This window comes from Malania oleifera, chromosome 1 (genome assembly GCF_029873635.1).
Source record: "Malania oleifera isolate guangnan ecotype guangnan chromosome 1, ASM2987363v1, whole genome shotgun sequence".
Classification (NCBI taxonomy): domain Eukaryota; kingdom Viridiplantae; phylum Streptophyta; class Magnoliopsida; order Santalales; family Ximeniaceae; genus Malania; species Malania oleifera.
The window spans coordinates 1,118,032-1,144,355 of NC_080417.1; the positions used below are offsets into that span (position 1 = coordinate 1,118,032).

The 26,324-nt window shown below is 36.9% G+C and overlaps 1 protein-coding gene across 4 annotated transcripts in view; it reads left to right on the forward strand.

Annotated features, from left to right (window-relative positions):
• The first annotated feature begins 956 nt into the window (after window positions 1-956).
• LOC131151409 (serine/threonine-protein kinase/endoribonuclease IRE1a) overlaps window positions 957-26,324 on the forward strand; it is a 31,347-nt gene continuing 5,979 nt past the window's right edge. The window contains exons 1-3 of one of the 4 annotated variants that reach the window (XM_058102664.1): window positions 957-1,164; window positions 1,248-1,426; window positions 13,066-13,303. In XM_058102664.1, the coding sequence (XP_057958647.1) occupies window positions 1,162-1,164; window positions 1,248-1,426; window positions 13,066-13,303 (420 nt within the window). In that variant the 5' untranslated portion in view covers window positions 957-1,161. Of the gene's footprint in view, window positions 1,427-13,062; window positions 13,304-26,324 lie in introns of all 4 variants that reach the window. The other 3 variants (XM_058102655.1, XM_058102669.1, XM_058102661.1) reach the window with 3 other exon arrangements.

The following is a 26,324-nucleotide window of genomic DNA, read 5'->3' on the forward strand; positions in this document are numbered from 1 at the left end:
GGAGAGAAGCAGGGTGTCCCATGCAAATCTCGCAGGACTAACCTGCAAGATTTGTTCAAATCTCAAACTCCAACGTGTCACCTTCCCATTCGTCCATCAGCTTTAAATCTCGCAGTTTGGTGTTGCGAGATTACGTGACCATTAGTTTGGGAATTTTTTTCCCAAATAGAGTATTATTAAATATTTTATTTTATTTTAATAATAAAACTGGAAAAAACTTCACCAATGAGCATTTCGGACCCCCCGGTGCGTCACCAAACCTACGGATCAGCGTCCTCCACCCCAGGTCTCGTTGATGAGGGTAAAGTTTGGATGCGAACAAGACTTCTGTGCATCAATTGGACGTTCGGCTAACTCGACTCTCGGGACACATCTCCATTACCATCAACGGTCCCTGCTGGCTCACAGAGAACTCTCACCATCCACGGTCCCCGCTGCTCACAGAGCGAACTCTCACCATCCACGGTCCCTGCTGGCTCACAGAGTAAACTTTCACCATTCACAGGTACCGTTAGTTTCGTGAGTGTATCTACTTGGAATTAAACCCCAGATGCTCATTCTTATTTGTTGATGCCTTTCCACCACGCCATGTATGCTTTGCTGTTGCAACCTTAGGGTTGATCCTTTGCATCATAAATTACTTATCGTTTGTTTGATGTTTTGATGAACGATTTCCTTCATTTTTATAAAAACTTATTTTTAAGAAACGATCCTGCCCAGATTTGGTATCTGAGCGAGAACTATTCAAAATTTTTCTAAAATTTTCTAAAAATTGCATCATTTAATTCAGTTAAGCGTTGGTCAGTTAGTGAAAATCCGATGGTCAGCCCGTTGAGCTAAGAGAGCGCGTGAGGGTGGTCCTGATTAAGAGCTTTAGAGTTGCAAAATAGGAAAATTTAAGAAGAAATATAGATAGATTGGAAGTATTAATAAAGTTATCATATATTCTCACAATTGTCAAAATATTGACATTCTTTTTGAACATTCGAAGACAGGCTGGCAATTCCCTTCTATTAAAGCCGAAGTCGTTACAGGACGCGGAAACTTCACGACGGCCGAGATCCTAAAATTGCAGCAATCAGACGAAGCTTCGAATCTTCGACTTCGCCGGCGGTTCATGTCCTTTGCTTGCATTGCCTTGCCTCCGTTATCTCCCACGGCATGGTACGATAACGCTCTCATTCAAAACACGCCGGCTTGTATTGATTGCTTCCTCAGACGTCAAGTCATTTCTTGAAAAATCGCAGATGAAACGCCATATGATTGCTCCTCTATTCGTTTTATTTATAATAATTGGGGAGTTTTCGACCTCAATCGGCGAACCATCGAGTTCACAAATCACCGACCTGTCGTCTTTGAGTGCGTCCAGGGACGTTTTCAAAAGCCTAAGCCAACCCGCCAGCAGAACTCTTTTGTCCCTTAAGAGGTGAGTTCACTTTTTATTTGATACATGTTTGTAAATTCTTTTTGATTTTTATTTGCCTCATCGCTCTAAAATTATTGTTACTATTGCTAGTTTCGCTGAGATAGAATTTTGCGCGGAACGGCACATTGAGCTAGGTTTTTTTTTTTGGGGTATTTCTACCTTCAAATAGTCAGTCGCAGGCACAGTTTTTGATCGGACGCGAGTTTGTTAGGGAATTATTGCGTTGTTCGTGATATGCATCCTCCCTGTAGTGATTGACAGGAAAAAATTGTGAGTTATAGTCTAAAGTCGTCATTAGTGATTTGGTGCCTAAATGATTTTATTTTAATGAGTGAGGAGGGTGTTGTTAGTTCTCTGACTATGTCTGTTTCATCCAACATCAAATTTCGTTTTTCTTTGGCCTGGGAGATGCTTTCTTTAATTCGATTGGTGGAGAAGAAGGGGGAGCGTGGCATGATTTTTGAGAAGTTATGTAACATCTGGTTGGAATTAATGGATGGAAATCTAGTAGTTATTTTTGTAAAAATATAATAATTTACAAAATAAAGTTGTTTTATTCAAAGGTCAATGACCACCTCAAATTGGTGCTATGCCAACGAAATGGATTAGGTTTGAGCCATTTGGTTAGCTGTTAGGATTTTATTTTATTTCCTTTATTTCATTTATTGGCTAAGAGAGAATTCATTAAAGGCCACAAATGGGGTGCTAACCGTGTACAAAACAATGTAAAAAGAGAAACCACTATGCCAACTAGTAGAGGTGGTAGTCCCTCCGTCGTTAATTAAGTTCAGCGACACAGTTGATGTTCGAAGGCTCTTCTATTTCTCACCCCCCACACAATCCAAAAAATGGTAATGTTAATGGGACTTGACAGTTAAAGCTTCCTGCTTTTCTTACTTGATCGATTGCCTTTCCATGCCCAGATTTCTTTATCCACTAACATAGCAGTAACCCACTGTCACGTGAATAGTGCAGTGGCTAGATCCCATAAATTTATAGTCCAAGAACAGTAAAAAAGGATATGATCAATCTTATCAGCATCATCCTTGCACAAATAGCATATGTTGAGAATGAACAGTTCCCTTTTTGCAGGTTGTTAATGGCGAGTACCTTCCTGATAAATGCCTCCCACACAAAAAAGAGCCTCTTTGCAGAGGCAGCTGTCTTCCAAATAGGCTTCTAGGGGAACTTTCTGGTGGTTACAGCAGAAGATAGGAGATATGAGGCTGACCAGAAAGCTGTTGCAATAGTTCAGAGTTTCATTTGGGTTTGTTAGGGATGTTTTGAAAGTGAGCTTTGTACATGCTGCCAAAGAAGTCCACTAAGTTTTCAATCTCCCAACCATGGGTAGTCCTCACCTGGGGGTTGTCCTAGGTAATCCCATTGGCTGAAAGTTGGAGGTGACTTTTAATTACTGCATCTTTGTTACAAGCTGAGTTAAAAATAACTAGAAACCTTGTGCTAAGAGGAGAGGGGCCACACTAAATGTCATGCCAAAAGAAAGTATTATCTTCATTCCCCATGTCAAATTTGGTAAGAAATAGAAGAAATCTTCTACCGTTCCCCAAAAGAATTTGTTTTGAATGTCCTACAATCTTTTGGCCATTGATCAAGGAATGGGGAAGAGGGGCATATAATGGACTAGGAGATTTGAAAGTATAGTAGTGATTTGTGAATTGGAAAAAATGGGTTCACATAGCCGACCCCACATAGTGGGACTTAAGGCTGGTCTGGTTGGTGTTTTTTCGTTGTCGCTGTTGTAAATTTGAGAGGGTAGTCTTGGCGAGGCTAATTGTACCTCCATTTGATAGGCAATTCATTTTCAATCCAACAAGTCTTTTTTCTCTAAACCTCTCAATCATAGGAACCTAGACTCCCTCGTCTTTAATTCTGCTTTGGGAAGGAGGTAGGTGGAAAAGTTTGATATACATTGTTGGCCCACAACTTAACGTTAAGTGGTAATCTAACATGGTATTAGAGCTGGTTATTAGGAGGTCATTGTTGCACATGTTATCGTGTGATGTTTAAAAATTATTGTATTCCTTGCAATGGGTGTTATTTTTCGTTTGTTTATCTCTTCAGGTTGTCAGGCTGCACGTGTGGTGGAGCCAAGTTACCGGGAGGTCTTGGGTTCTAGTATCGTTGGCCACATTATTATGTGGTGTTTAAAAATGATTAGATTCCTTGGAATGGGTGTTATTTCTCGTTTGTTTGTCTTTCACTTGCAGTTGGGCTGCACGTAGGGGGAAGCGTAAAAGCTTGATATACATTGTTAGCCCACAACCTAACAGCTTAAGCTTTAAGTTATAGTGGTGATTTAATTGTAGGTTAAAATTTGAAGCCCAAAATGTCCAATAGGATAGCCCTCTTAGTAGTTAGTTCTGTATCTTGTTGGAATGATTTTGCTTTTCCCAAGTTGACTTGCAGCTTTGAGACTGCTTCAAAGCAGAAAAAAAATGGGCCATAAATTGAGGATTTGTTGAGGATCCACCTCATTGAAGACAATGGCGTCATCAACAAAGAGAAGGTGGAGGCTCCTATTTCTCTACCATCCATCCCAATAATACTAAGACCTTCAAAAAGATCTTCTCTGAGAGGGAAACTGAGGTGGGTTAAAGGAATCGATCCCAATTTGAAGCCTGAAATGCCCACAAGGAAAGACCCTTTAGTGCTGTGTCCCATTGGAGTAATTTCTATTTTTCCCAAGTTGACTTACAGCTTTGTGATTGCTTCAAATAAGAAAAAATGTGCCTTATGACACAAACTGAGAAACACTTTGTGGAAGAATTTTTTTTTTTTTTTTTGATCATAAATGTAAATGTATTGACCAAAATTGATGTGTATAGATAAACAGGGAATACCCAGGAATAGGGGGAAGCAAATCCCACAAGCAAAACACAAACAAAAACACAGTACCTGGGCATTCCCAGGGCCAAAAAGACTTTACAAAGCAAAGAACTTTATAAAACCTATCAACTAAACAAATGCAAGGCTCGGGGGATCAAGCCTCCTAAACAGAAACAAGAAATACACGAAAACTGGGCATACCCAGTGCCAAGAAGGCTTTACAAAGCATTACCTCTATAAAACCTATCAAAATAAAGGGGAAAAAAAGGCCAATGCAAGCCATCTAACAAAATAGTCACTGAACTTCCATTCTAGGGTCCTTCCAAACCGAGAGGAATAGATATTTGTTGTACATCATCCTGTAGGTATGGGACTGAATTGTTTTGATGATTGCTTCTGTAGGAGTCAATTTCCCTTCAAATTTGAGCTTGTTTCTGAAATGCAAAATGAAGTAGATAGTAGCAGCAAAACAAGTCTTCTTAGAAATAGCTTGAATACCCGTCCCTTTAGCCTCTCTGTGAAGCCATTTAAGAGCCGCTTTAATGGTTGTCATCTTCCTTTTAATTCCTAACCAGCTCCTTAGAAAGCTCCAAACTGAATCCGATAAGGTGCATTTGAAGAATAGGTGATCAATGGATTCCACTTTAGACTTGCATAGGGAACAAACCTGGTCTGAATCAACCAGTTTATCATTAGTTAAAAGTTTTTCTTTGACGACATGCCAAAGAACAAGCATATTTTGGGTAGTAGCTAGATTTCCACACTTCTGCCTTCCAGTGGACTCTCCTTTCTTTGTTTCATTTCATTCGAACAATACACAAAATGTTAGCGATATAAATCAACCCTAGCAGCAGAAAAGGAAAATTAACTAGGTTATATTAGATCCCATGATTTATGGGATATTCTAATAGAATAGGAAACTAACCAAATCAGCCTAATAGTAGGAATACAGGCTGTTACAAAATTTCCTAATATAGCAAACTATACACGTATAGAATATGAGTCATTAAACATGTTTTCCCACTCTCCTCCTCAAGCTGGCAAATAGGTATTTTCCATTCCCAGCTTGGATACAATACTCAGAAACACTGAACTACTTAACCCCTTGATAAGTACATCAACAAGTTGGCCATGTGTAGACACATAAGGTGTACAAATCAATCCGCTCTCCAAATTTTCTTTGATGAAGTGTCTATAAATTTTAATGTGCTTTGTTCGATCATGTTATATCGGATTATGAGCTATATGCTGATTGCGGACCTATTATCACTAGAGTCTCATCGGATCATCCCACTTAATCTTCATGTCTTCTAAGATAATCAATCTTCAACCAAAGTATCACATACACCTTGAGCCATTGCTTGGAATTCTGCACCCGCACTAGATCGAGCCACCACATTTTGTTTCTTATTCCACGTCACAAGATTTCCGCCAAGAAAGGTGCAATATCCAGAGGTCGACATCCTGTAAACAATCGACCCAGCATAATTAGCATCTGTGTATGCCTCAAGAACTAAGCTTCTATTCCTTTTAAACATAATACCTTTTCCTGGTGTCCCTTTGAGGTATTGTAACACTCGGTGAGCTGCCTGTAGATGGACTTCCTTTGAGCTATGCATAAATTGACTAATCACACTCACTGTATAAGCTATATAAGGTCTTGTGTGAGTCAGATAAATGAGCCTTCCTACCAGGCATTGGTACATTTCTCCATCTACTGCAGCATCTTCCTCTGCCTTTCCAAGTCTAAGGTTAGGATCTATTGGAGTTCTTGCTAGTTTGCACGCCGCCTTGCCGGTTTCTTTGAGGAGATTCGTAACATACTTCTGTTGAGATATAAAAATGCCCTATCTAGAGTGAGCCACCTCGACCCCAAGAAAATATTTCAGCCTCCCTAACGCCTTGATCTCAAACTCCTTAGCCAAACATTGACTCAAAATCTGTCGCTCCTTATCATCATCCCCTGTCACTATTATATCATCAACATATACCAAGAGGGTTGTGACTCCCCTTGAAGGTGAGTGTTTAATGAACAATGTATGATTCCCTTGGCTCTGTCTATATCCCATGGCTGTCATAACTTTTGCAAACCTTTTAAACCATGCCCATGGCGATTGTTTAAGACCGTAGAAGGCTTTCTTAAGCTTACACCCAGTATGAGCAGCCAAATTATTCCCATAACTTGGCGGGCCTTCCATATGAATTTCTTCCTCTAGCTCTCCATGCAAGAATGCATTCTTGACATCATACTGCTGCAAGTCCCCGACCATAATAAGCTGCTAGAGACAACAAGATTCTAACAGTGTTCATCTTTGAAACTGGAGCAAAAGTCTCTAGGTAGTCAATTCCATAGGTTTGAGTACAACCCTTGGCCACTAACCTTGCCTTGTATCTCTCTATTGATCCATCTGCTCTATACTTCACAGTGTAAACCCATTTACACCCCATGGGTTTCTTTCCTGTTGGCAATTTCACCAACTCCCAGGTTTTGTTTTTTTCCAATGCCTCCATCTCCACATTCATAGCTTGTTTCCATCTCTCTTTGGATAAAGCCTCGGATAAGGTGGTAGGGATGACAATGGTGTTTAAGCTAACAAGGAAGGATCTATGGGATGGTGAAAAATTTTTGAAGGACAAGAAATGTCTGAGAGGATATAAGGTTGTTTTGTGCTCTCTCTAGTTCCTTTTCTGACAGCAATGGGAAGATCTTGGTCATTAACTTGAGGTTCGGTTTCAGCTTGCAATGAAGTTTTAGAAATTGTTACCTCATTCTCAAGACCTGATTTGGAGTCTCGGATTAGCACAGATTCAGGGACAGCCACCTTCCTCCTTCAAAACACTTTGCCAAGTCTCACATTCTCAAGAGCAGAATTAGTTTTTTTTTTGGGAATTTCGAGCTCGAGTTTGGACATATGATTTGGCATAGGATTTGGCACAGGCTCAGACACGGTCTTAGACACAGGATTTGGCACGGACTTAGACACAGGATTTGGCACAGGGAAGCAAGAAACTGGTTTAGATATGGGAAGTGACAGCAGATTAAGTAAAACATCCCTATCCTTATCTTCCATTGTTGAACTCTCCTCTGAAGATAAGGAGTGGTGAAATAGGACTCTTGTTCATTGAAAGTAACATCTTATGAGACATAGAACTTCCTAGATGGAAGATGATCATAGTAGTCAAAGGCACAAGGCGCACTGAGGTGCAGAGGGTACTTGGAGCTGAGACGCGAGGTGCGAGGCGAAGGCGCGCACCTCACGAAGGTGAGGTGCACAATTATTAAAATTGTGTACAATGCCTATTTGGTGGGTAATTGATATAAAAACACATCAATAGTTATATTATAATTTAAAATGCTAAAATATTCAATAGTAATTATGACAACCAACTACCAAGTTCCAAGTGAAACAAATATTGTTCAACATAAGTAAGTACGCATGCAAGATTTCAAGCCTCAAATTAGAAATGAAATAAAATTGCCAGCTGAAGGCCCAAAAGCATCTTAAATATCTAAAGAAAAGAATACAATAAAACCGCAGCTAAATTTAGTAAAAAATGTTATGTATTAATATATTACAGAAAAATGTATAGTTTGTACCATGCATTTCCAAACAAATTACAAAAAAACAGCAAAATTCAGTAAAAAATGTTATAAATTAATTGTAAAGTATAAACTTGCATTAAACTACATAATTAATTACAGATTACATAATATTAACTTAGAGGCTTAATGCAAGTTAATATTATAAAAAGAAGCAGCCAGCAGGAGGCAGCAGGAACTAAAGAAGAAGAAGCACTGAAGAAGAAGAAGAAGAATAAGAAGAAGAAGAAGCAGAATCAGAATCAGAACAAGAACCGAAGAAGAAGAAGAAGTAGAAGAACTAAAGAAGAAGAAGATGAAGAAGAAGAACTGAAAAAGAAGAGAAGCAGAAGAACTGTAGAAGAAGAAGGAGACGAAGCAGAAGAGGAACTGAAGGAGACGAAGCAGAAGAGGAGCTGAAGAAGAAGAAGAAGACGAGACGACTTACTAGTTTGAAAATCGAAGCAACCTGATGACTCATGAAGGCTCGAACCTCAACGGCGAAGGGCTCCTACTAGTTCAAAGGCTTGAAGATGAACTGACGAAGGGCTCTTGCTGGTTTGAAGGCTCGAAGACGAAGAAGAACCGAAGAAGACGAACTGAAAAATAAGAGAAACAGAAGAATTGAAGAAGAAGAAGGAGACGAAGCAGAAGAGAAATTGAAGAAGATGAAGAAGATGAGATGACTTACTAGTTTGAAAATCGAAGCACTTAGAAGGCTTGAACCTCGACGACGAAGGGCTCTTGCTGGTTCGAAGGCTCGAAGATGAAGAGCACCTGCTGGTTCAACGGGTCAAAGACGAAAGCCTCATGTTGGTTCGAACTTTGAAGGATCAAAGATGAAGGGCTCCTGCTGGTTTCGCACTGCTTCGAAGGATCGATTGGTCGAATACGAACTTCTCCCTGCTGGTTTCGTGCTGCTTCGAAGGGTCGAAGACCAAGGGCTAGGGTTGGGGCTGGTTCTGGCTACGTTTTATTTCTTAACAGGTTCAAAAATTTCAAGGCGCGACTCACTGTGCCTGAAGAATCAGTGCGCTTCAGTGCGCCTGCCTGTGCCTCTTGCAAGTCGCCTCACCTCGCCTCTGTAGTGATGAGGTGCTGGTCTTGTTGCCTCTATGCGCCTCGCACCTGAGGTGTGCTTTTGACTACTATGAGGATGATAACATTTATACCCCTTTTGAGTCGAAGAATAACCCACAAAGACACATTTTAACGCCCTCGGATCTAGCTTTCCCTTACTTTGACTATGAATATGAACAAATGACACGCACCCAAATATCCTAGGGACAAGATTATTTGTAGTGTGTAGGTAAGGATAGAATGTTGAGATCATTTCCATTGGACTTTTGAATCCCAAGACCCTGGAAGGCAAACAATTTATCAGATGAGTGGCTGTAAGAACTGCTTCCCCCTAAAAGGATTTAGGCACATTTTTTTGGAACAGGAAAGCTTGGGTTAACTCAAGAAGGTGACCATTTTTCCTTTCTGCTACGCCGTTTTGCTGTGGGGTATTGACACAAGATGACTCATGTACTAACCCTTCCTCCTGTAAGTATGGAGTTAGGACTTGATTGAAATAATCCCTAGCATTATCCTATCTAAACCTTTTGATATCGATCCCAAATTGATTTTTAACCATAGAACAACAATTTGGGAGAATAGTACTGACATCGGATTTATGTTTGAGCAAGAAAAGCCAAGTAACATGAGAACAATCGTCAATGAATGACACAAACCATCGTACCCTAGAAACATTAGGAATATTAGAAGGACCCCAAATATCACTGTGGACGAGATAAGAAGGAATAGAACTTCTTTTATTACTGACTGGAAAAGGTACATGTTTGTGTTTAGCAAGTTCACACACTTGACAATGAAAATTCTCAACATTTAAACCTTTAAATAAAGAAGGAAACAGAATTTTAATGACTCTAAATGATGGATGTCCAAGTCGGCAATGGTGAAGCCAAACTTTCTCTTTATTGGATGCAAAATGCTCAGAAACAAAAGAGTGAGATAATTTGCCCTTGGTAATGCTTGACCGACTCGGTGCTTTGCGGTAGTAGAGTCCAGCCCGTTCTCTAGCATGTCCAATCATCCTTGCCGAATCCTTGTCCTGAAATACACAATAACTATGATGAAAAACCACATTGCAACGTAAATCTTGAGTGAGATTTTGAATAGAGACAAGGTTTGTGGATAATCTAGGAACATAAAGAACATTTTTTTAAAATCAGTGATGGGCCTATTTTGACATCTCTCACACTTGCTACAGTGGTCATGGAACCATTGGCTGTGGCTATTTTCCTACTGCTTGGGCATGGCAAATATGTGAAAAAACCATTCGGTGAGTGGGACCATATGGCTCCCAAGTCCAAGACCCAGGAGTTGGCAAAGGTTTCACCTGAGACATTTAATCCAACTGAGATAGGAAACTCACCTGAATGTGTCAATGAGCAAGTACATGAAGGTTTGTCAAGATTGCCAATAAGAGATCTCACCCTCTCGACCTCTTCTTGGTTGAGACCGCCTAACTCCTGTGGTACTGCTTCATTTTGCTGTACCGCAGCAACATGAGCCTGACTATTGTTCCTTGGCTGCTCTCCTTTCTGTCCCCACTCTTGGCTTGGAGGTTTTCCATGAAGTTTCCAACACTGTTCACGAGTACGGCGTGCCTTCTTACCATAAATGCACCAGAAGTTGTCCTTGTAATCACGGTTCTGGGCATTTGGCTGACCAGGTCTCCCATTTTCAAAAACTGGTGTTCGTTCCACATTTGTGACTAAATTATTGCCGCCACTAGCCACCATAGCCGAGCTGTCTGTGTTCTGTGGTTCAAGCATCAGACCTATTTTGCTTTCCTTGCCTCAAATAAGTGCCACCACCTCATTAAAACACGGAACTTCTTGCCTTCTGAGAATTTGGATCCTCACTCGATCAAATTCTGGATTAAGTCCAACAAGAAAATCATAGACTCTATCTTGCTCGATGAAATCCTTTAGAACAGTGGCATCTTCAGGACACTTGGTTTTTATCACTCTATAATGATCAAGTTATTGCCACAAAGATTTTAATTGGTTGGCATATTCAGTAACAGATTTACTCCCTTGTTTTGCTGCAATCGTCTTCACCTTCACCTCATATACTTGAGCCGCATCTCTAGCTTTTGAGTATGTTTGTTGAATCGCATCTCAAATATCCTTGGCAGTAGCCAAGAACATACATGTGTTACTAATCTCAGGAATCATAGAATTCCACAGCCACGCCATAATCATGGAATCTTCTTCATCCCATGCTTCAAAGTGATGATCTCCTGGTTTCAGCCCCGTACCCATGAGATGGCTGATCTCTCCCTTTCCCTTCAGCACGGTGCGGACAAGTTGAGACCATTTGAGGTAGTTTTTTCCATTCAGCCTATATGCTGCCTGGATATTTTGCAATTCCCTGGGTTATTGGGATCGAACAATCTCCTCCGATTGTGCTGTAGTGGTTGTCTCTGCAACCTCCGACATTCTTCACGAACAATGATCTCTTGGCGATTAAGGCTGATCACTCGAAACGGAAACCACCAGCAATGAAGGCTGGCAAAGGTAGAAATAAGAATGTAAACTGCTCGAAGAAATTTCAGCAATGAAGGCTGAACAGAAAAAGTGCAAAAATACTCTGTTTTTGAACTAAAAACAGGGCAAAACAGGGTACAAAGAAGCAGCAGTATGGTCTCGGCAATGAAGGCCTGTGTGAAGAGGTTTTTAATCCCAGAAAAGAGCTTTAGGCTCTGATACCATGACACAAACTGAGAAACACTTTGTGGAAGAATTTTTTTCATTTCATTCAAATAATACACAAAACGTTAGCTATATACATCAACCCTAGCAGCAGAAAAGGAAAATTAACTAGGTTATATCAGATCCCATGATTTATGGGATATTCTAACAGAATAGGAAGCTAACCAAATCAGCCTAATTCTAGGAATACAGGCTGTTACAAAATTTCCTAAATTAGCTAACTATACTCATATAGAATACAAGTCATTAAACACGTTTTTCCACATATGCCTTAGATTGAGGATCTACCTCACAGAAGGCAATGGTGTCATCAGCAAAGAGAAGGTAGAGAATTTTCTCAACCATCCCTTCCAATACTAAGACTTTTGAAAAGATCTTCTTTGGTGGTTTTTTGCAGGAGGCTGAAAACTTCCATTACAGTAATAAACATTAAGGGAGAGAGGGGATTCATATCACCCTAGTTTAATTTTTCATACCAAACATAATGTTAAAAGAGAGGTTGTGGGAAGTGGTTCAATTATACATATTTGTTTGAGTTGGTTTCTATTGTGCTAATCCTTTATTTTCCATGCTTTCTGTATTGCAAGCAGACTACCTGTGCTTTCGTGGTGTTCTGATCATAACTTCATAGCAGTTCCCTTTGCATGGAAACCAGAAAGCATGGGCTTTGTCTTCAATCTGTAGAGCCATTGCAAAATTTCAACTCAAAACACCTTTATCTGGTCAGGGATAAATTCAACTTCAGTTCGGCTCTGCAAGCATTAAGGAAAAATTTCCTGCATTTTCAGTAAATAAGTTTTTTATAACACTTTCTAATTGATTTAGTCATGTGTTAGCATGCTTGCGTATTGTCTGGTCTGGGAAAAACCAACCTGTGGTATTTAATTCCTCCCAAAAATTTGAGTCTGGGTATGGTCATTGGTAGTAATCTGACCTGAACACACACTTTTACATTTGTTTCCTTACTTGACCTAAAAAAAGGGATTTCTTCTATGAAATTGGGACTTTGGTTGAGTTTCCACATAATGCAAATCATAGTCCCTTCTTTTGGCCAATGCAAGCCTGTTCTTTTGCTCCTATATATTTTCTCATATATTTATTGGCTGTTCGCTAGATTTCCTTGTTCACTTTATCTCTAATAGAATACTGTATGTACATTTACTTGGGGTTTTAATACTGGGACCACTTGTTAATCTCACCTGCGGATAGTTCTAAATTCCTGGACATACTCGTTGGTTTGTTGGACTCGGGTTTGCTGTAGTATTCCTGCCTCAAAATTTTCCAGCATTTATTATTTTATCTACGATCTCATGAATTACTGTGTGATGGCATTTTATTTGATTTTTCTGCCTTGATGTCTTATATAATGGCTGACTAACTTTGTTTGCTTTGCCTGTTTTTTTTATTTAAATTTTGCATTGAAGCAGCACGCATGATACTGCACTTGTCGCTGCTTTGGACGGTACCATATACTTGGTGGAGAGTTTTTCTGGAAAAGTACTCTGGTCGTTTAATTCAGGCCAATCAATTTACTCTTCATATCAAGCTCCTGTCAACCAAGATACTGATGAGGAAAATGCCTCTGGACTGAGTAGCAGCCTTTTTTTTGACTGTGGAGATGACTGGGAGTTATACATGTATAATAAACATGGTGGTGAGAAAGCGGTATGGCTGTTATCTATTCTCCCATCCCCCAGCTCTTTTCTTATCAATGCTTCTTCATTTAAAATTTTTTTTTTTTTTTTCACGGGTTTGAGATGTGGAAACAGCCTCTTACAAAAATGTAAGGTAAGGCTGCGTACTATAGAACCATTGTGGTCTGCCCCTTCCCCGGACCCCGCATACGTGGGAGCTTTGTACACCGGGCTGCCATTTTATTTTTATTTTTATTTTTTTTCTGAGATACATTAAAAAATTTAATCTACTCCCCTTGGAAAAAAATGAAAACACTCGCACGCACACACACATATGGGAGGGGTTGGCGGGAGGAAAAAGGGATTAGGTCCTTAGCTTTCCTAACAACATGCAATCTAAATCATGGCTAATGGCTGATAGGTTGTTGATTTAGAGCACTTGAGTTAGCTTGGCTTAATTGGCTTAATATCAATATCATTCTGAGTCTTTTTTTTTGAATGAGAAATAGAAACTTATCTTTTAGGGAAAGTAGAGTAACAACTAAGGGAATATGGTATACTTCTGTATTTTGTTTTCTATTTTTGTTTTTGTACAGAAGAAATAGGTTATGACAATGGATTTGTTTACATTGCTAATTTTCTATTTGTCATCAGATTTTAAATTGTTTTGGAGAGAAGTGAAAAAAAGTAGACTAACTTTTGAGGAGTAAATCATTCATTTTATACCACAACAATAACAAACCAAGCCTTAAGCTCCTCCGCTAGGTGGGGTCGGCTACATGAATCCTTTTTTGCGAATTTAGGCGATCATTGACAATTTCCTTTGACAATTTAGGGCTATTAAATCCTTATTCACTATCTCAATTCAAGTTATTTTAGGTCTATCCCTACCCTTCTATTGCCCCTCGTAGTAACTAACTCACTCTTTCTCATTGATGCACTATGTGGCCTATATTGCAAGTGTTCAAACCATCTAAGTCGTCTCTTTCTTATCTTATCTTCTATAGGAGTTATGCCTAACTTATTGCGTTTATGTTCATTTTTTAATTTATCTTTTAATGTTATGCCACTCATCCATCTTAGCATTCTCATCTGGGCAATTTTTTTAGTTTTTTGGATATGCTGTTTCTTTGTAGCCCAATATTCTGATCCATATAGCAGAGCTGGTCTTACAGCCTCCCTATAAAACTTTCTTTTTAATTTTAAGGGTATTCTATGCTCACAAAGGACACCCGAAACACTTATCCATTTTGCCCAACCTACTTTAACTCTATGCATTACATCTTCTTCAATTACTCCTTCACCTTGCATGATAGGTCCAAGGTATTGAAATCTACTACTGCTATTGATTTTTTTTATCATCAAGTTTATGTCCAATGTTCCTCCTACTATGACTAAAATTACATTTCATATGTCTCTCTTATTTCTACTTATCCTAAAGCCTCTAGATTCTAAAGCTTCTCTCCATAATTCTAACTTAAATCCTACTCCACCCTTAATTTCATTAATTAAGACAATATCATCTTCAAACAATATACACCATTGAACCTTATTTTTGATACTCCTAGTCAGTTCATTCATCCCTAAACTAAAAAGATATGGGCTCAAAGCAGATCCTTGATGTACACTTATTGTAATTGGAAATTCTCTAGTTTCTCTACCTATTGTCTTAACACTAGTCATTACCCCATTCTATATATTCTTAATGACATCAATATATACATACACCTTTTTTTTTTTTAAAACCCACCATGAAACTTTCCTAGGTTTCCTATCATACGCTTTCTTTTAGTCAATAAATATTGTATGCAAGTCCCTCTATTTTTTTCCTAAACTTTTCCATTAATCTTCTTAAAAGATATATAACTTCTGTAGTAGATTTCCCAAACATAAAACCAAATTGATTGTTTGTGATTTTTGTTTTTAGCCTTAATCTTTATTCAACTACTCTTTCCCACAGGTTCATTATATGACTCTTAAGTTAAATTCCATGATTGTTACTACACTTTTGAATATCTCCTTTATTTTTATATATAGGTATTAAAGTGCTTCTCCTCCATTCGTCTGACATTTTTTTAGTTTTAATAATTGTGTTAAATAAATTAATTAGCTGTATGATTCTGTTATCACCTAGGCATTTCCGAACTTCAATTGGAATGTTATCCGGTTCTATAGATTTTCCATTTTTCATCTTTCTTAGTGCAAACTCAACTTCGTTAACTCTTATTTCACAAATGAATCTCATATTTTTAGCATTTTCCTCATCTGTCAATGCCAAGTTTAAGCCTTTTACATGGTTTTCATTAAATAGCTTACTAAAGTAACTTCACCATCTTTCTTTATGTTTTCTTCCTTAAACAAGATAATATCATCCTCATTTTTTAATATATTTTACATTACTTAACTCCATACTCTTTCTTTTTCTAGCTCTAGCAAGTTTAAATGTGTCTCTTTTTCCTTCTTTTGTATCTAATATAACATATAAATTATTAAATGATATTTGTTTAGCTTTACTAGCAACTTTTTTTTTTGAATTTTTGTAGCACAAAAAAAGATGAGTTTTAAAATATAATAATTAATTAAACTAATTTTAATAATCTGAGCAAAAGACGACCTTTCCCAAGGTCTAGCAAAAAGGGATGGACCTCGCCACCTTGAGGTTTCAACAAAAAGAGGTGGATTTACCTTAAGGTTTCAAAAATCCCAAATACCTCCCTTTACATTTGATATTTGGGACACTTTACCGATCTGAGTTTGTCTTTTTGCCAAATATGAGAGAAGGTTTATGTCTTTTTGGAAAATTTCAAGGGAGTTCCTGGAACTCTTTGAAACCTCGTGGGAGGTCTGTCTCTTTTTCCCATATGTGGACCTTGAGATCTTTGAAGCTTGTGGGGAGGTATGTGTCTTTTTGCTAAATGATGCAAATCAGCGTAGAATTAGAACAAGAAATTCATAAATAAAGACTCAGATTTCAGGATGGTGTTTTAGCAACCTTTCTTGATTCAAATAACTACTAACTTCGTAAAATAATAAAGAGATGACTGCTGTGAATTTCGCTTAAGCAAATAAGACAATTTTTAGCCACAACAACAACTTAATACTCAAATCAGTGCTTGTTTTGGTACTGTTCCAGAATGGTAACAGCGGTTTTCTGCTAGTGTTTCACGCCTTTAGCTGCGATGGAGGGATTGGTAGGCATTGCCTGGTCAAATCCTCAAAATCCTAGCCTCCAAACCATCACAACCTTAGCTGATCTGGAACTGAGCTCTGGAGAAAAATCTTCTACCCCAACCCCCTTCCCATCCCCCACCCCCCCCCCCCCCCCCCCCCCCAAAAAAAAAGAAAAGTGGCTGAAGACTCCTATTTATACATTTATACTAGGCCTGAAGCTTCCAATAGAAGCCAAGTCCCATTTTGCACCATAAACCCCTCTAAAAGCCACGTATCTTCTGAAGCCCAACTAAAAATAAATCCTATCTCAATAATGCCTTGAATATTACAAAATGACCCCCCAAAGCTAATTTTACCAAACCAAAAGGGGGGCCAAAAAAAATTATCCCTAGCACCCGTAAATAGCAAAATTTGATATAAGCAGAAAATTACATAAGGACTGCTGATTGCATGACCAAACCTCATGGAGGTCAGTTTCTTTGACGCTAATAATTTCCATTTTATTATAATATTTTTTGTAATCCATATTATTTTGTATTTATTTAATTTAAATTACATTTCTTTTATTGTTATTTGATTCAAAGACAAAATGAGCATTTGATCAAATAAGTTTTTAATTTGTTTTTGTTTTAGGTGTTAACCAAACTGGTTGCTCATTTTTGGTATCTAGTTTTTGTTTCTTGTTTTCAGGTTTTTCATATTTTGGTTTTCATTTTCATAATTTTTGACATTGATACCAAGTGTCCCCTAAAAGGGTGAAATGTTCTCTTCAGCATGCTGAAAAGAAAAAAGGGGCTTTTTGGAATTGTAAGACCACTTATAGAGAAGTACTTTTCTGGAATAAAAGTACTAATCTAAAAGTATTCTTGGATTAAAATAAGTACTTTTTTTAGATAAATACTTTTTTCAGAAAATACTTATTTTCTTTAAAAAAAGTAGTTTAGAAAAGTACTTTTCGAGGTAAGTACTTATTTAAGTGCAAACCAAACACCTTAGTGACACAAGTACTTCTAAAAAATACTTTTGTGAAAAAGTACTTATTCTTTAAGACATTCCAAACGGGGGTTGAGCTAACATCTCATGGGCACCCAGCCAAAAAACAAGAAGGGAAAAACAAACCTCAATGCTTAATTGAAGTCAGGTCGAGGGATGCGATCACCAACTGAATCTTCTGTGTTTACGTCTTCTTTTGTAAAGACCACATATTTAAAGTTTCTTGGAATCTGCACCAGGGAAAAGCCGATGGATTTTGAATTGTCATTGTGCTCTTTGAGTACTTAAGAAATATGCCATCATTCTTCAAAACTTTGATGTTCTATAAGAATCACATCTTATGGATTTCTCTACTTTGAATTACATTTAAGCCAATCTAAAGAGCTCCAAGTCTTGCGCTTTAGATCAGATATTATTGTTCACTTGTTGAATGGATAAGCAATATGGTTGTGTGAGACTCCTTAGTGCAAGCCGTTCTGAGTATATGTTCACAATATGGATGATCTGCGTATAGTTTATAAATATTATTCTTGATGTTAAGAAAATATTAATATTAAGAAAAAATTATATATGAGCATTCTGCATCATTGAGTCGGAATTTTTCCTATTTTGAATTCTTTATTTGCTATGTATAATCATTTATGAAAGCTTTTATGGTTCTAATTTTCATTTCCAAAATCATAAGGTAATTTTTTTTTTCTACAAGTCTAATATTTTCTTAAAGCAATGATCTTAATCAATATTATTGTTAAGTATTTTTAAGACTATCAGTTTCTTAATTTATTGAATAATAATGTCAAATTCACTTTTTTTTTTTTTGGCAACTTCATATTTTTTTCAACAGGAATTTCTTTTATTCCTATGAGATAAATGTGTTTGGCTGGCATTGTTAACTTGATCTCTTGCATTTAGTTTGTTCTCTTTCGTTTCTTAATTCTTTTGTTTTTTTTAGGAGGATTTCTTGTCCTCCTTGTATACTCTTTCCTCTATAAATCAAATGTTATTTTTCAATAAATAGAATTATTTATCTTGTCATTGCTGTAAACTTCTTTAGTACATCTAAATTTAAGTCTATCAAACTTTTTAAATTGTATATCGTGCTTCAATTTTTGAATGGATGTGCAATATGGTCGTGTGAATGATCCAAGTATTTTTGATGTAATTTCTTTGATCATCTGTCTTTTCCATGGGGATTAGAGAAGGAAAAATATTTTAAAAATTTGTGACATCTCTTGCCATGTACATTTCTTGAATTTTGTTATTGAAAAGAAATTTTTTGTGAAAGAGGTGAAAATTATCGGCCAAAAGGAGAAAATAAAGTCCTCAAAACCTTAAAAGAGAGAAGAAGAAGCCTAAAGCAACTAATTCCAACATCCTCCTATCGAACCTTTTTTGTAGTCTATACAGCACTTTAATTTAAATTGGCTAACTCCCCTCAATCCAACGTAGCTTTGTGTCGTTTGAGGGCAGATAATCACATGCCTATCTTTCTTGAAATTTGCACTTTTATTTTTTGTAATTTTTTTTAACTAGTTCGACATGAAATAAATGTTTATGGGAGTGTAAAACCCCTACTTGGATTTGAAAACAGAATAATCTCTTTTATTATAACTTGACGTCGAATCATAAATGTTTATTGGAGTGTACCTTTATTTTTGTAATTTATAAGTATGCTCCCCAAATAGGCTTAGCATAAAATCTAAAAAGACAATTTTTGGAAGATATGGATAGTATTTTACAAGGGATACCAATGTTTGAGAAGACATTCACAGGAGCTAATTTGAATGGTCACATTGGCATAGTTAATATAGGATATGAGAGGTACATGGAGGTCATGATATAGAGATAAAAATGAGGCTGGTGATACAAGCTTGATTTTTCTATGACTTACAATTTGGTTCTATTGAATACTTGCTTTATAAAAAGAGAAGAACTTAATAACATTCAAGAATGGGTACAATAAAAGCCAAATAGATTTCTTAACCAAGAATGGGGAAACGTCTATCTTGTAAGGATTGTAAAGTTATTTTAGGTGAAAGTTTGGTTACACAACATAGAGTCTTAGTATTAGATATACATATAAAAAAAAATAGAAGAGAAGGAGTAGCATAAATCAACATGAGGACTAGATGGCGGAATTTGAAGGGAGATAATATAGTAAAATTCAAAGATAAAATGAACAAAGAGTGTGATTGGACAATAGAGGATAAGGTTGATGCAAATACTGTTTGGAATAAAATGGCAAATTCTATCTTATGGATAGTAAAATAGGTTTTAGGTGAGTTGAAAGAAAGATAATTGGATGCTAAAGAAAGTTGGTGGTGGGATCAATAAGTCCAAAAACCCGTTAAGACAAAAAAAAAAAAAAGTGTAAAATATAGAAAAATTGTAGAAATATAGAAAATCTTGAAAAATATAAGGAAGTGAGGAAAAATGCAAAAAAGACTATCAATGAATCTAAACATAGGGCTTATGATCCTTTATATACTAAACTAGATACAAAAGAAGGAGAAAAAGACATTTAAATACTTTCTAGAGCTAGAGAAAGAAAATGCAAAGATTCAGGTGATGTAAAATGTATAAGGGACGAGAATGGTAATGTCTTAATTAGAGAAGAAGAAATAAAAGAGAGGTGGTGGAGATACTTTGATAAGTTGGTTTATGAAAACCAAAATGAAATATTGAACTTGGAAGTGACAAATGAAGAGAAGATTAAAAATAGGAGATTTATTCACAAAATTAGAGTCTTTGAACTTAAGATGACATTAAAAAAATGAAAAGTGGAAAATCTATAGGACCAGATGGAGTACCAATTGAAGTTTGGAAATGTTTAGAGGATAAATGAATTATTTGGTAAGTAGTCTATTCAATAGTATTATAAAAACCAAGAAAATGCCAGTAGAATGGAGGAAAAGTACGTTAGTACCTTTGTATAAAAACAAAATCGATATTCAAAGCTGTAATAACTATTGTGGAATTAAGATTATGAGTCATACAATGAAATTATGAGAAAAGGTAATTGAACATAGAATAAGATTAGAAACGAAATTTTAGAAAATCAATTTGGTTTTATGTTTGGGAGATCAACAATAGAAGCTATTTATCTTTTAAGAAGTTTAATAGAAAAGTTTAGGGAAAAGAAAAAGGATTTGCATATGTTTTTTATTGATCTAGAGAAAACTTATGATAGAGTACCTAGGGAAGTGCTTTGGTGGGTATTAGAAAAGAGGGGAGTTTGCAGTAGATATACGGAGGTCATCAAAGATATGTATGATAGAGTAGTGACTAGCGTTAGGACTATAGGAGGAGATTCTAGAGAATTCCTATTTCAATAGGTGTACATCAAGGTTCTACTTTGAGTCTTTATCCTTTTTAATTTAGTAATTGATGAAATTACCAAGAATATCCAAAATGAGATCCTTCGGTGTATGTTGTTTGCAGATGATATCATGTTAATTGATGATAGTAGGAGCAGAATGGAATCTAAGCTAGAACTTTAGAGAGTCATATTAGAGTTTAAAGAGTTTAGGATAAGTAGGAATAAGACATAATATATGAAATGTAATTTTATAATGTAAGGAGTAGCAACAGAGAGAAGATTAAATTGGATAATCAAGAGATAAATAACACTGATAGATTTAGATATCTTGGATCTATTATGCAAGTTGAAGTGGAAATTGATGAAGATGTAGTACATAGAATTAGGACAGATTGGGTAAAATGGAGGGGTGTGTCAGGTGTGTTGTGTGATCGTAGAATACCCTTAAAATTAAAAGGAAAGTTTTGTAAGATAGCTATAATGCCAACTATGCTTTATGATTTAGAATGTTGGACAACTAAGAAACAACATGTATGAAAAATGAAAGTTGCTGATATGCTTATGTTAAGGTGGATGGGTGGTTTAACATTAAAAGATAAAGTAAGAAATGATCATATACGCAATAATTTAGGCGTAGCACCGGTTGAAAATAAGATAAGGGAGGGTTGACTTAGATGATTTGGATATTTGGAACGTAGACCTAGTAGAGCATCTGTGAGGAGGAGTGAGTTAGTTATGGTTTCTGGCATGAAAAGGGGTATGGGTAGGCCTAAAATAACTTGGAATGAGGTAGCGAGGAAGGATTTAATAACCCTTAATCTAATAGAGGAAAATGCTTTGGATCGAGTGAATTGGCGAAAAAAGGATTCATGTAGTAGACGCCACCTAGTGGGACTTAAGGCTTGTTGTTGTTGTTGTTTGATTTGCGTACTAACAAACATAGCATGTTTGGAAGCTTATGTAAGCATTTCATATTAATAGATCTCCACTTTAACAAAAAAGTATGACGTTGGGGTCAATGATGTCTCCCCCCTGCCCTCCCCCAAAAAAAAGGTCCGGTCTGGTTTCTGCTGATGAAGCAAAACCAAACAAGAATAACGTCCATTAAGGGGAATGACATAATTTAACAAATAGGAGATAATGCAAGAAATGGATTCAATGCTTCTTAAGGGGTAAATTGCCCAATAAGGGGAAGATCATAATTTATAAATTGGAGAAAAATATGAGCAACAAGAATTGAATTCAGTGCCTCTTGGTGACCATGTCTATGTTACCATGTTAGATCGTGGATTACCTAAAAACTTAGTGGGCAAACGATCTATATAAAGCACATGGCCATTCTCAGGACTCCCATTTTTGGTGCATTTGTTGAACAAGAAGTTCAGTCAGGTCCCTTGGCCTGTGCCGATGCATGGTTTTGTTTTGTTAGCTCATAGGAAAGTTGATTTGGTTCTTTATTTGTCTAATATTGGGTGTTTTAACCTTGGGTTTAACATTGCCTGCAGTATTTTACTAGTAATTGTGCATATCTGCAGTTGTGCTCTAGACCAAAAATTTTTCTAATTTGCCTAAGGAAACTCCTTGTTATGGTGCATGAACACAAATATGTGACCCAATTGGAGATGTCAAGGAAATTGTTGCATGAAATTTTTTTTAAAAATAGGATACCAACATGACGTGGACATGAACAATCAGCTTATACTTTGATGAGTGAAGTGGCGTACTCATCATTGTGGCATTTGTTCTGGATGTTTTTTATGAAGAAAATGGTATCCTTGATTTCTAAGCTGTAAGTACATCCTGTTTGTGCATCATGTAGGGCATGCATATGGTATTCAACGATTTAAATAAAAATGACAATCTTAGAGTGGTTTGGCACATAGCAATATTTGTTAATTCTTTGTACTTGTCTGCATACATTTAACACAATCATTGTTCTCATCTCTCTTTGTGAAGGTGTCCTAGAAGAATCTGTCAACTGATTTCTGAATATATTAGCTCCTTGGGAATGGATTGCTCCATCTATGGATGGAAAGCAACCAGGGTAGGCCTGGAGAGAGAGATGGAACTGGTTATATAATAGGGGAGCAGGTGCAAGCATTTTTCCAATGAGTGGAGAATCACAGGATCTCTGATAGTGATGTTACTTATATTATTCTTCCTTCTTTGATAGAATCCATTGATCCCTGAGTCCCTGAGCTCTAGAAGTCATTTCAGCTGTATCAATGTTGTTTAGAGGAAAAGGGAACAACAACCATATTATAAATTTCATCTGTTGATGCCTTTTTCCATCATTCCTTGGTTATCAGTTTTCCATAGGCATTTTCGCCTCAGGAAGAACAACCCTAGTTAAGGTCCTTGTCAAATATTATAGGCCCATTAATAATTAATTTAGTTGAAAAAATCTTCAGTTATTTTTCAAAGAAAGAATAGTATATGTGTTTTATTCATGAATCTCAAATGCAAGCTAGTTTTTAATTGAGTGCAGAATATTAGAGGTTGTTAGTTAATATAATAATTAGAATCTGTTGGATATTTAAAAAAACCAAAGACTAGGGATAACGAGAGAAGCTGATTTATAGACTGCAAAAGGCTGATTTTTATTGAGCAACAAACTATCTATTTATACAGCATAATGAAAATTGAATTGGAGAAAAATCTGTTAAAACTGAATTGTAGAAAAATCTGCTAAAACTAAATTGCAGAAAAATATGTTACATGTTGAGCATAACAGCTAAGTGCCTAAAAATCAGCATGAAGAAATGGTTATAATCCTAAAGAATAGCAACAAATAAAACTTATTCATCTCCTAAAGAGTAGCAACAAATAAAACTGATTCAGCTCCTAAAGAAAATAAAACTAATTTAGCTTCATGAGTCACACCAGTCAACACTCTTCCTTGACTTTGGAGCTGCATATACCAAGCTTCTGCCCCAAGAATTCTTATCTAATCTTCGTGAGTGCCTTTGTTAGGATGTCAGCACTTTGATTTTTTGTTTTGCAGTAGATCAGCTGCAGTTCTCCTTCCCTTTGTACCTCTCTTAGAAGATCAAATTTTATTTTGAAGTGTTTTGTTTGCCATGAAATTGCAGCTTGGTTGTCCACAAGTAATTGTGTGTCTTCTTGTTGTTTCATATGCAAATCTGTCATAAGTTTCCTGATCCAAAGGGCTTGATTCATAGCAGTAGCAGTAGCAGCATATTCTGCTTCTGCTGTGGATTGAGCTATGACTTCTTGCCTTCTTAGAACACCATGAAAAAATTCCAGAACCAAAGCTAAAACAGTAACCTGAGGTGCTTCTCATATCATCATCACATCCAGCCCAATCACTATCAGAATAACCATGGAGACTGAAGTTTTTAACTTGACTGAATCTTATTCCATAATCAATTGTGCCCTTAACATATCTACGAATTCTTTTTGTTGCTTGAAAATGAATTTTACTAGTACAGTGCATATACCTTGATAGCAAACTCACTGCATGCATGATATCTGGCCTGGTTGCAGTTAAATACATTAGGCAACCTATTAGGCTCTTGTACAACCTTTCATCCACCTTTTCAGCTCCATCTTCTTTGCAAAACTTTTCCTTTTGATTCATTGGAGTTGCAGTTGGCTTGCACTCTTTCATGTTGAATTTCTTGAGGACTTCCTTTGCATATTTATGCTGGCATAGAAATTTTTCATTTGCTTTTGACATACCTGCATACCAAGGAAGAATGTCATCCTCCCAAGGTCTGTCATTTCAAAGACATCTTTCATTTCTTCTTTAAACTTGTCAATCAGCTCCTTGCTATTTCCAGTAACGAGTAGATCATCAACATACAGAGTTACCACAAGTATTTCATCATCAGTCTTCTTAATATATAAAGTAGATTCACTCAGATTTTTTTCAAAGCCCAAGTTCACTAAGTGTGCATCAATTCTACTATACCAGGACCTTGGTGCCTGTTTTAAACCATATGGGGCTTTTTTCAGTTGATATACCTTCTCCTCCTATCCTTGAAAAAAAAACCCTTCAGGTTGCTCCACAAAAATTTGTTCCTCCAAGTATCCATTCAAAAAGGTTGACTTGACATCCATTTGGTGTATAACTCAACCTTTTTGTGCAGCAAGAGCCAGCAACATCCTTATGGTATCCAACCTGACAACTGGGGCAAAAGTTTTAGAAAAATCTACCCCAAACATTTGGGCATATCCCTTGACAACGAGTCTTGCCTTGTACTTGTTTACAGACCCATTGGGATTGAGCTTGGTCCTGTAAACCCACTTGACTCCTATAACTTTCTTGTGTTTAGGTCTATCTACCAACTTCCATGTTTGGTTCTTTCCAATCATCTTTAGCTCCTCCTTCATTGCAGCTATCCACTTCTGATTAGTTGCTGCTTCTTCATACCCTGCAGGCTCAATTACAACAACATTACACCTCTGACAAATGTCAGAGAGTGATTTGGTTCGTCTAACAGGTTCATCATCCATATCATCATTCTCCTCCTGAACCTCAAGCTTCTTGTCATTCTCCTAACTCCAGTTATCTAACTCAAGGAATTGAACATCCCTGCTGACAATTACTTTGTTGCTTTGTGGTATGTAGATCCTGTGGGCCTTTGAAATTGAGCTATAGCCTACAAAGATCCCAGATTCTGCTTTTTTGTCCAATTTGTCTCTCTTAACTTGAGTGATGTAAGAGAAACATAGGCAACCAAATGTCTTCAGATTAAGCAACTTTGGTTTATAGCCATACCATGCTTCAAATGGAGTCTTTTTTAGCAAAGCTTTTGTTGGCAATCTATTTAGTAGAAAAACTGCTGTATTTACAGCCTCGGCCCAAAATTTCTTTGGCAGCCCTTTGTCATGAATCTAGCACCTTGTCGTCTCCATAATTGTCCGATTTTTCCTCTCCACAACACCATTCTGTTGAGGAGTGTAAGGTGCTGCGAGCTGATGTTCGATGCCTACATCTTCACAAAACTTGTTAAATTTTTCAGCAGCATATTTAGTTCCATTATCAGACCTGATCACCTGCCTTTTGCATCCTCTTTGAGTTTCAACCCAAGCTTTAAACTTCCCAAAGATGTCAGCAACCTCAGATTTAAGCTTCATAAATTAAATCCAGCACATTCTGGAGTAATCATCAATGAAAGCAATATAATACTTACTGCCATTCAATGATGGTGTTTTCATTGGTCCTCCCACATCTGTGTGTATTAATTGCAGTCTCTGTGTAGCCCTCCAAGCCTTGTTTTGTTGAAAAGGAAGTCTGGTTTGCTTCCCATACTGACAGACAACACATTTAGGAGACTCCTTCTCTAATTCCGGTAAGCCTTTCACCAGATTGTTCTTATTCATGAAAAGTAGAGCGGCACGATGGAAATGCCTCAATCTCTTGTGCCAAAGCACTGTATTGCTAACTTCTTTGTGTACAATAGCCTACTCCTCTTTCATCAAATCCAAGGCAAAGCTTTTGCCTTTCATTTGAACTTTGAACACCTCTATGCTTTTTGTATCTTTAATCACACAATTTTTGTCTTCAAACAACACCTTATAGCCATTCCTCCAACAACTAAGT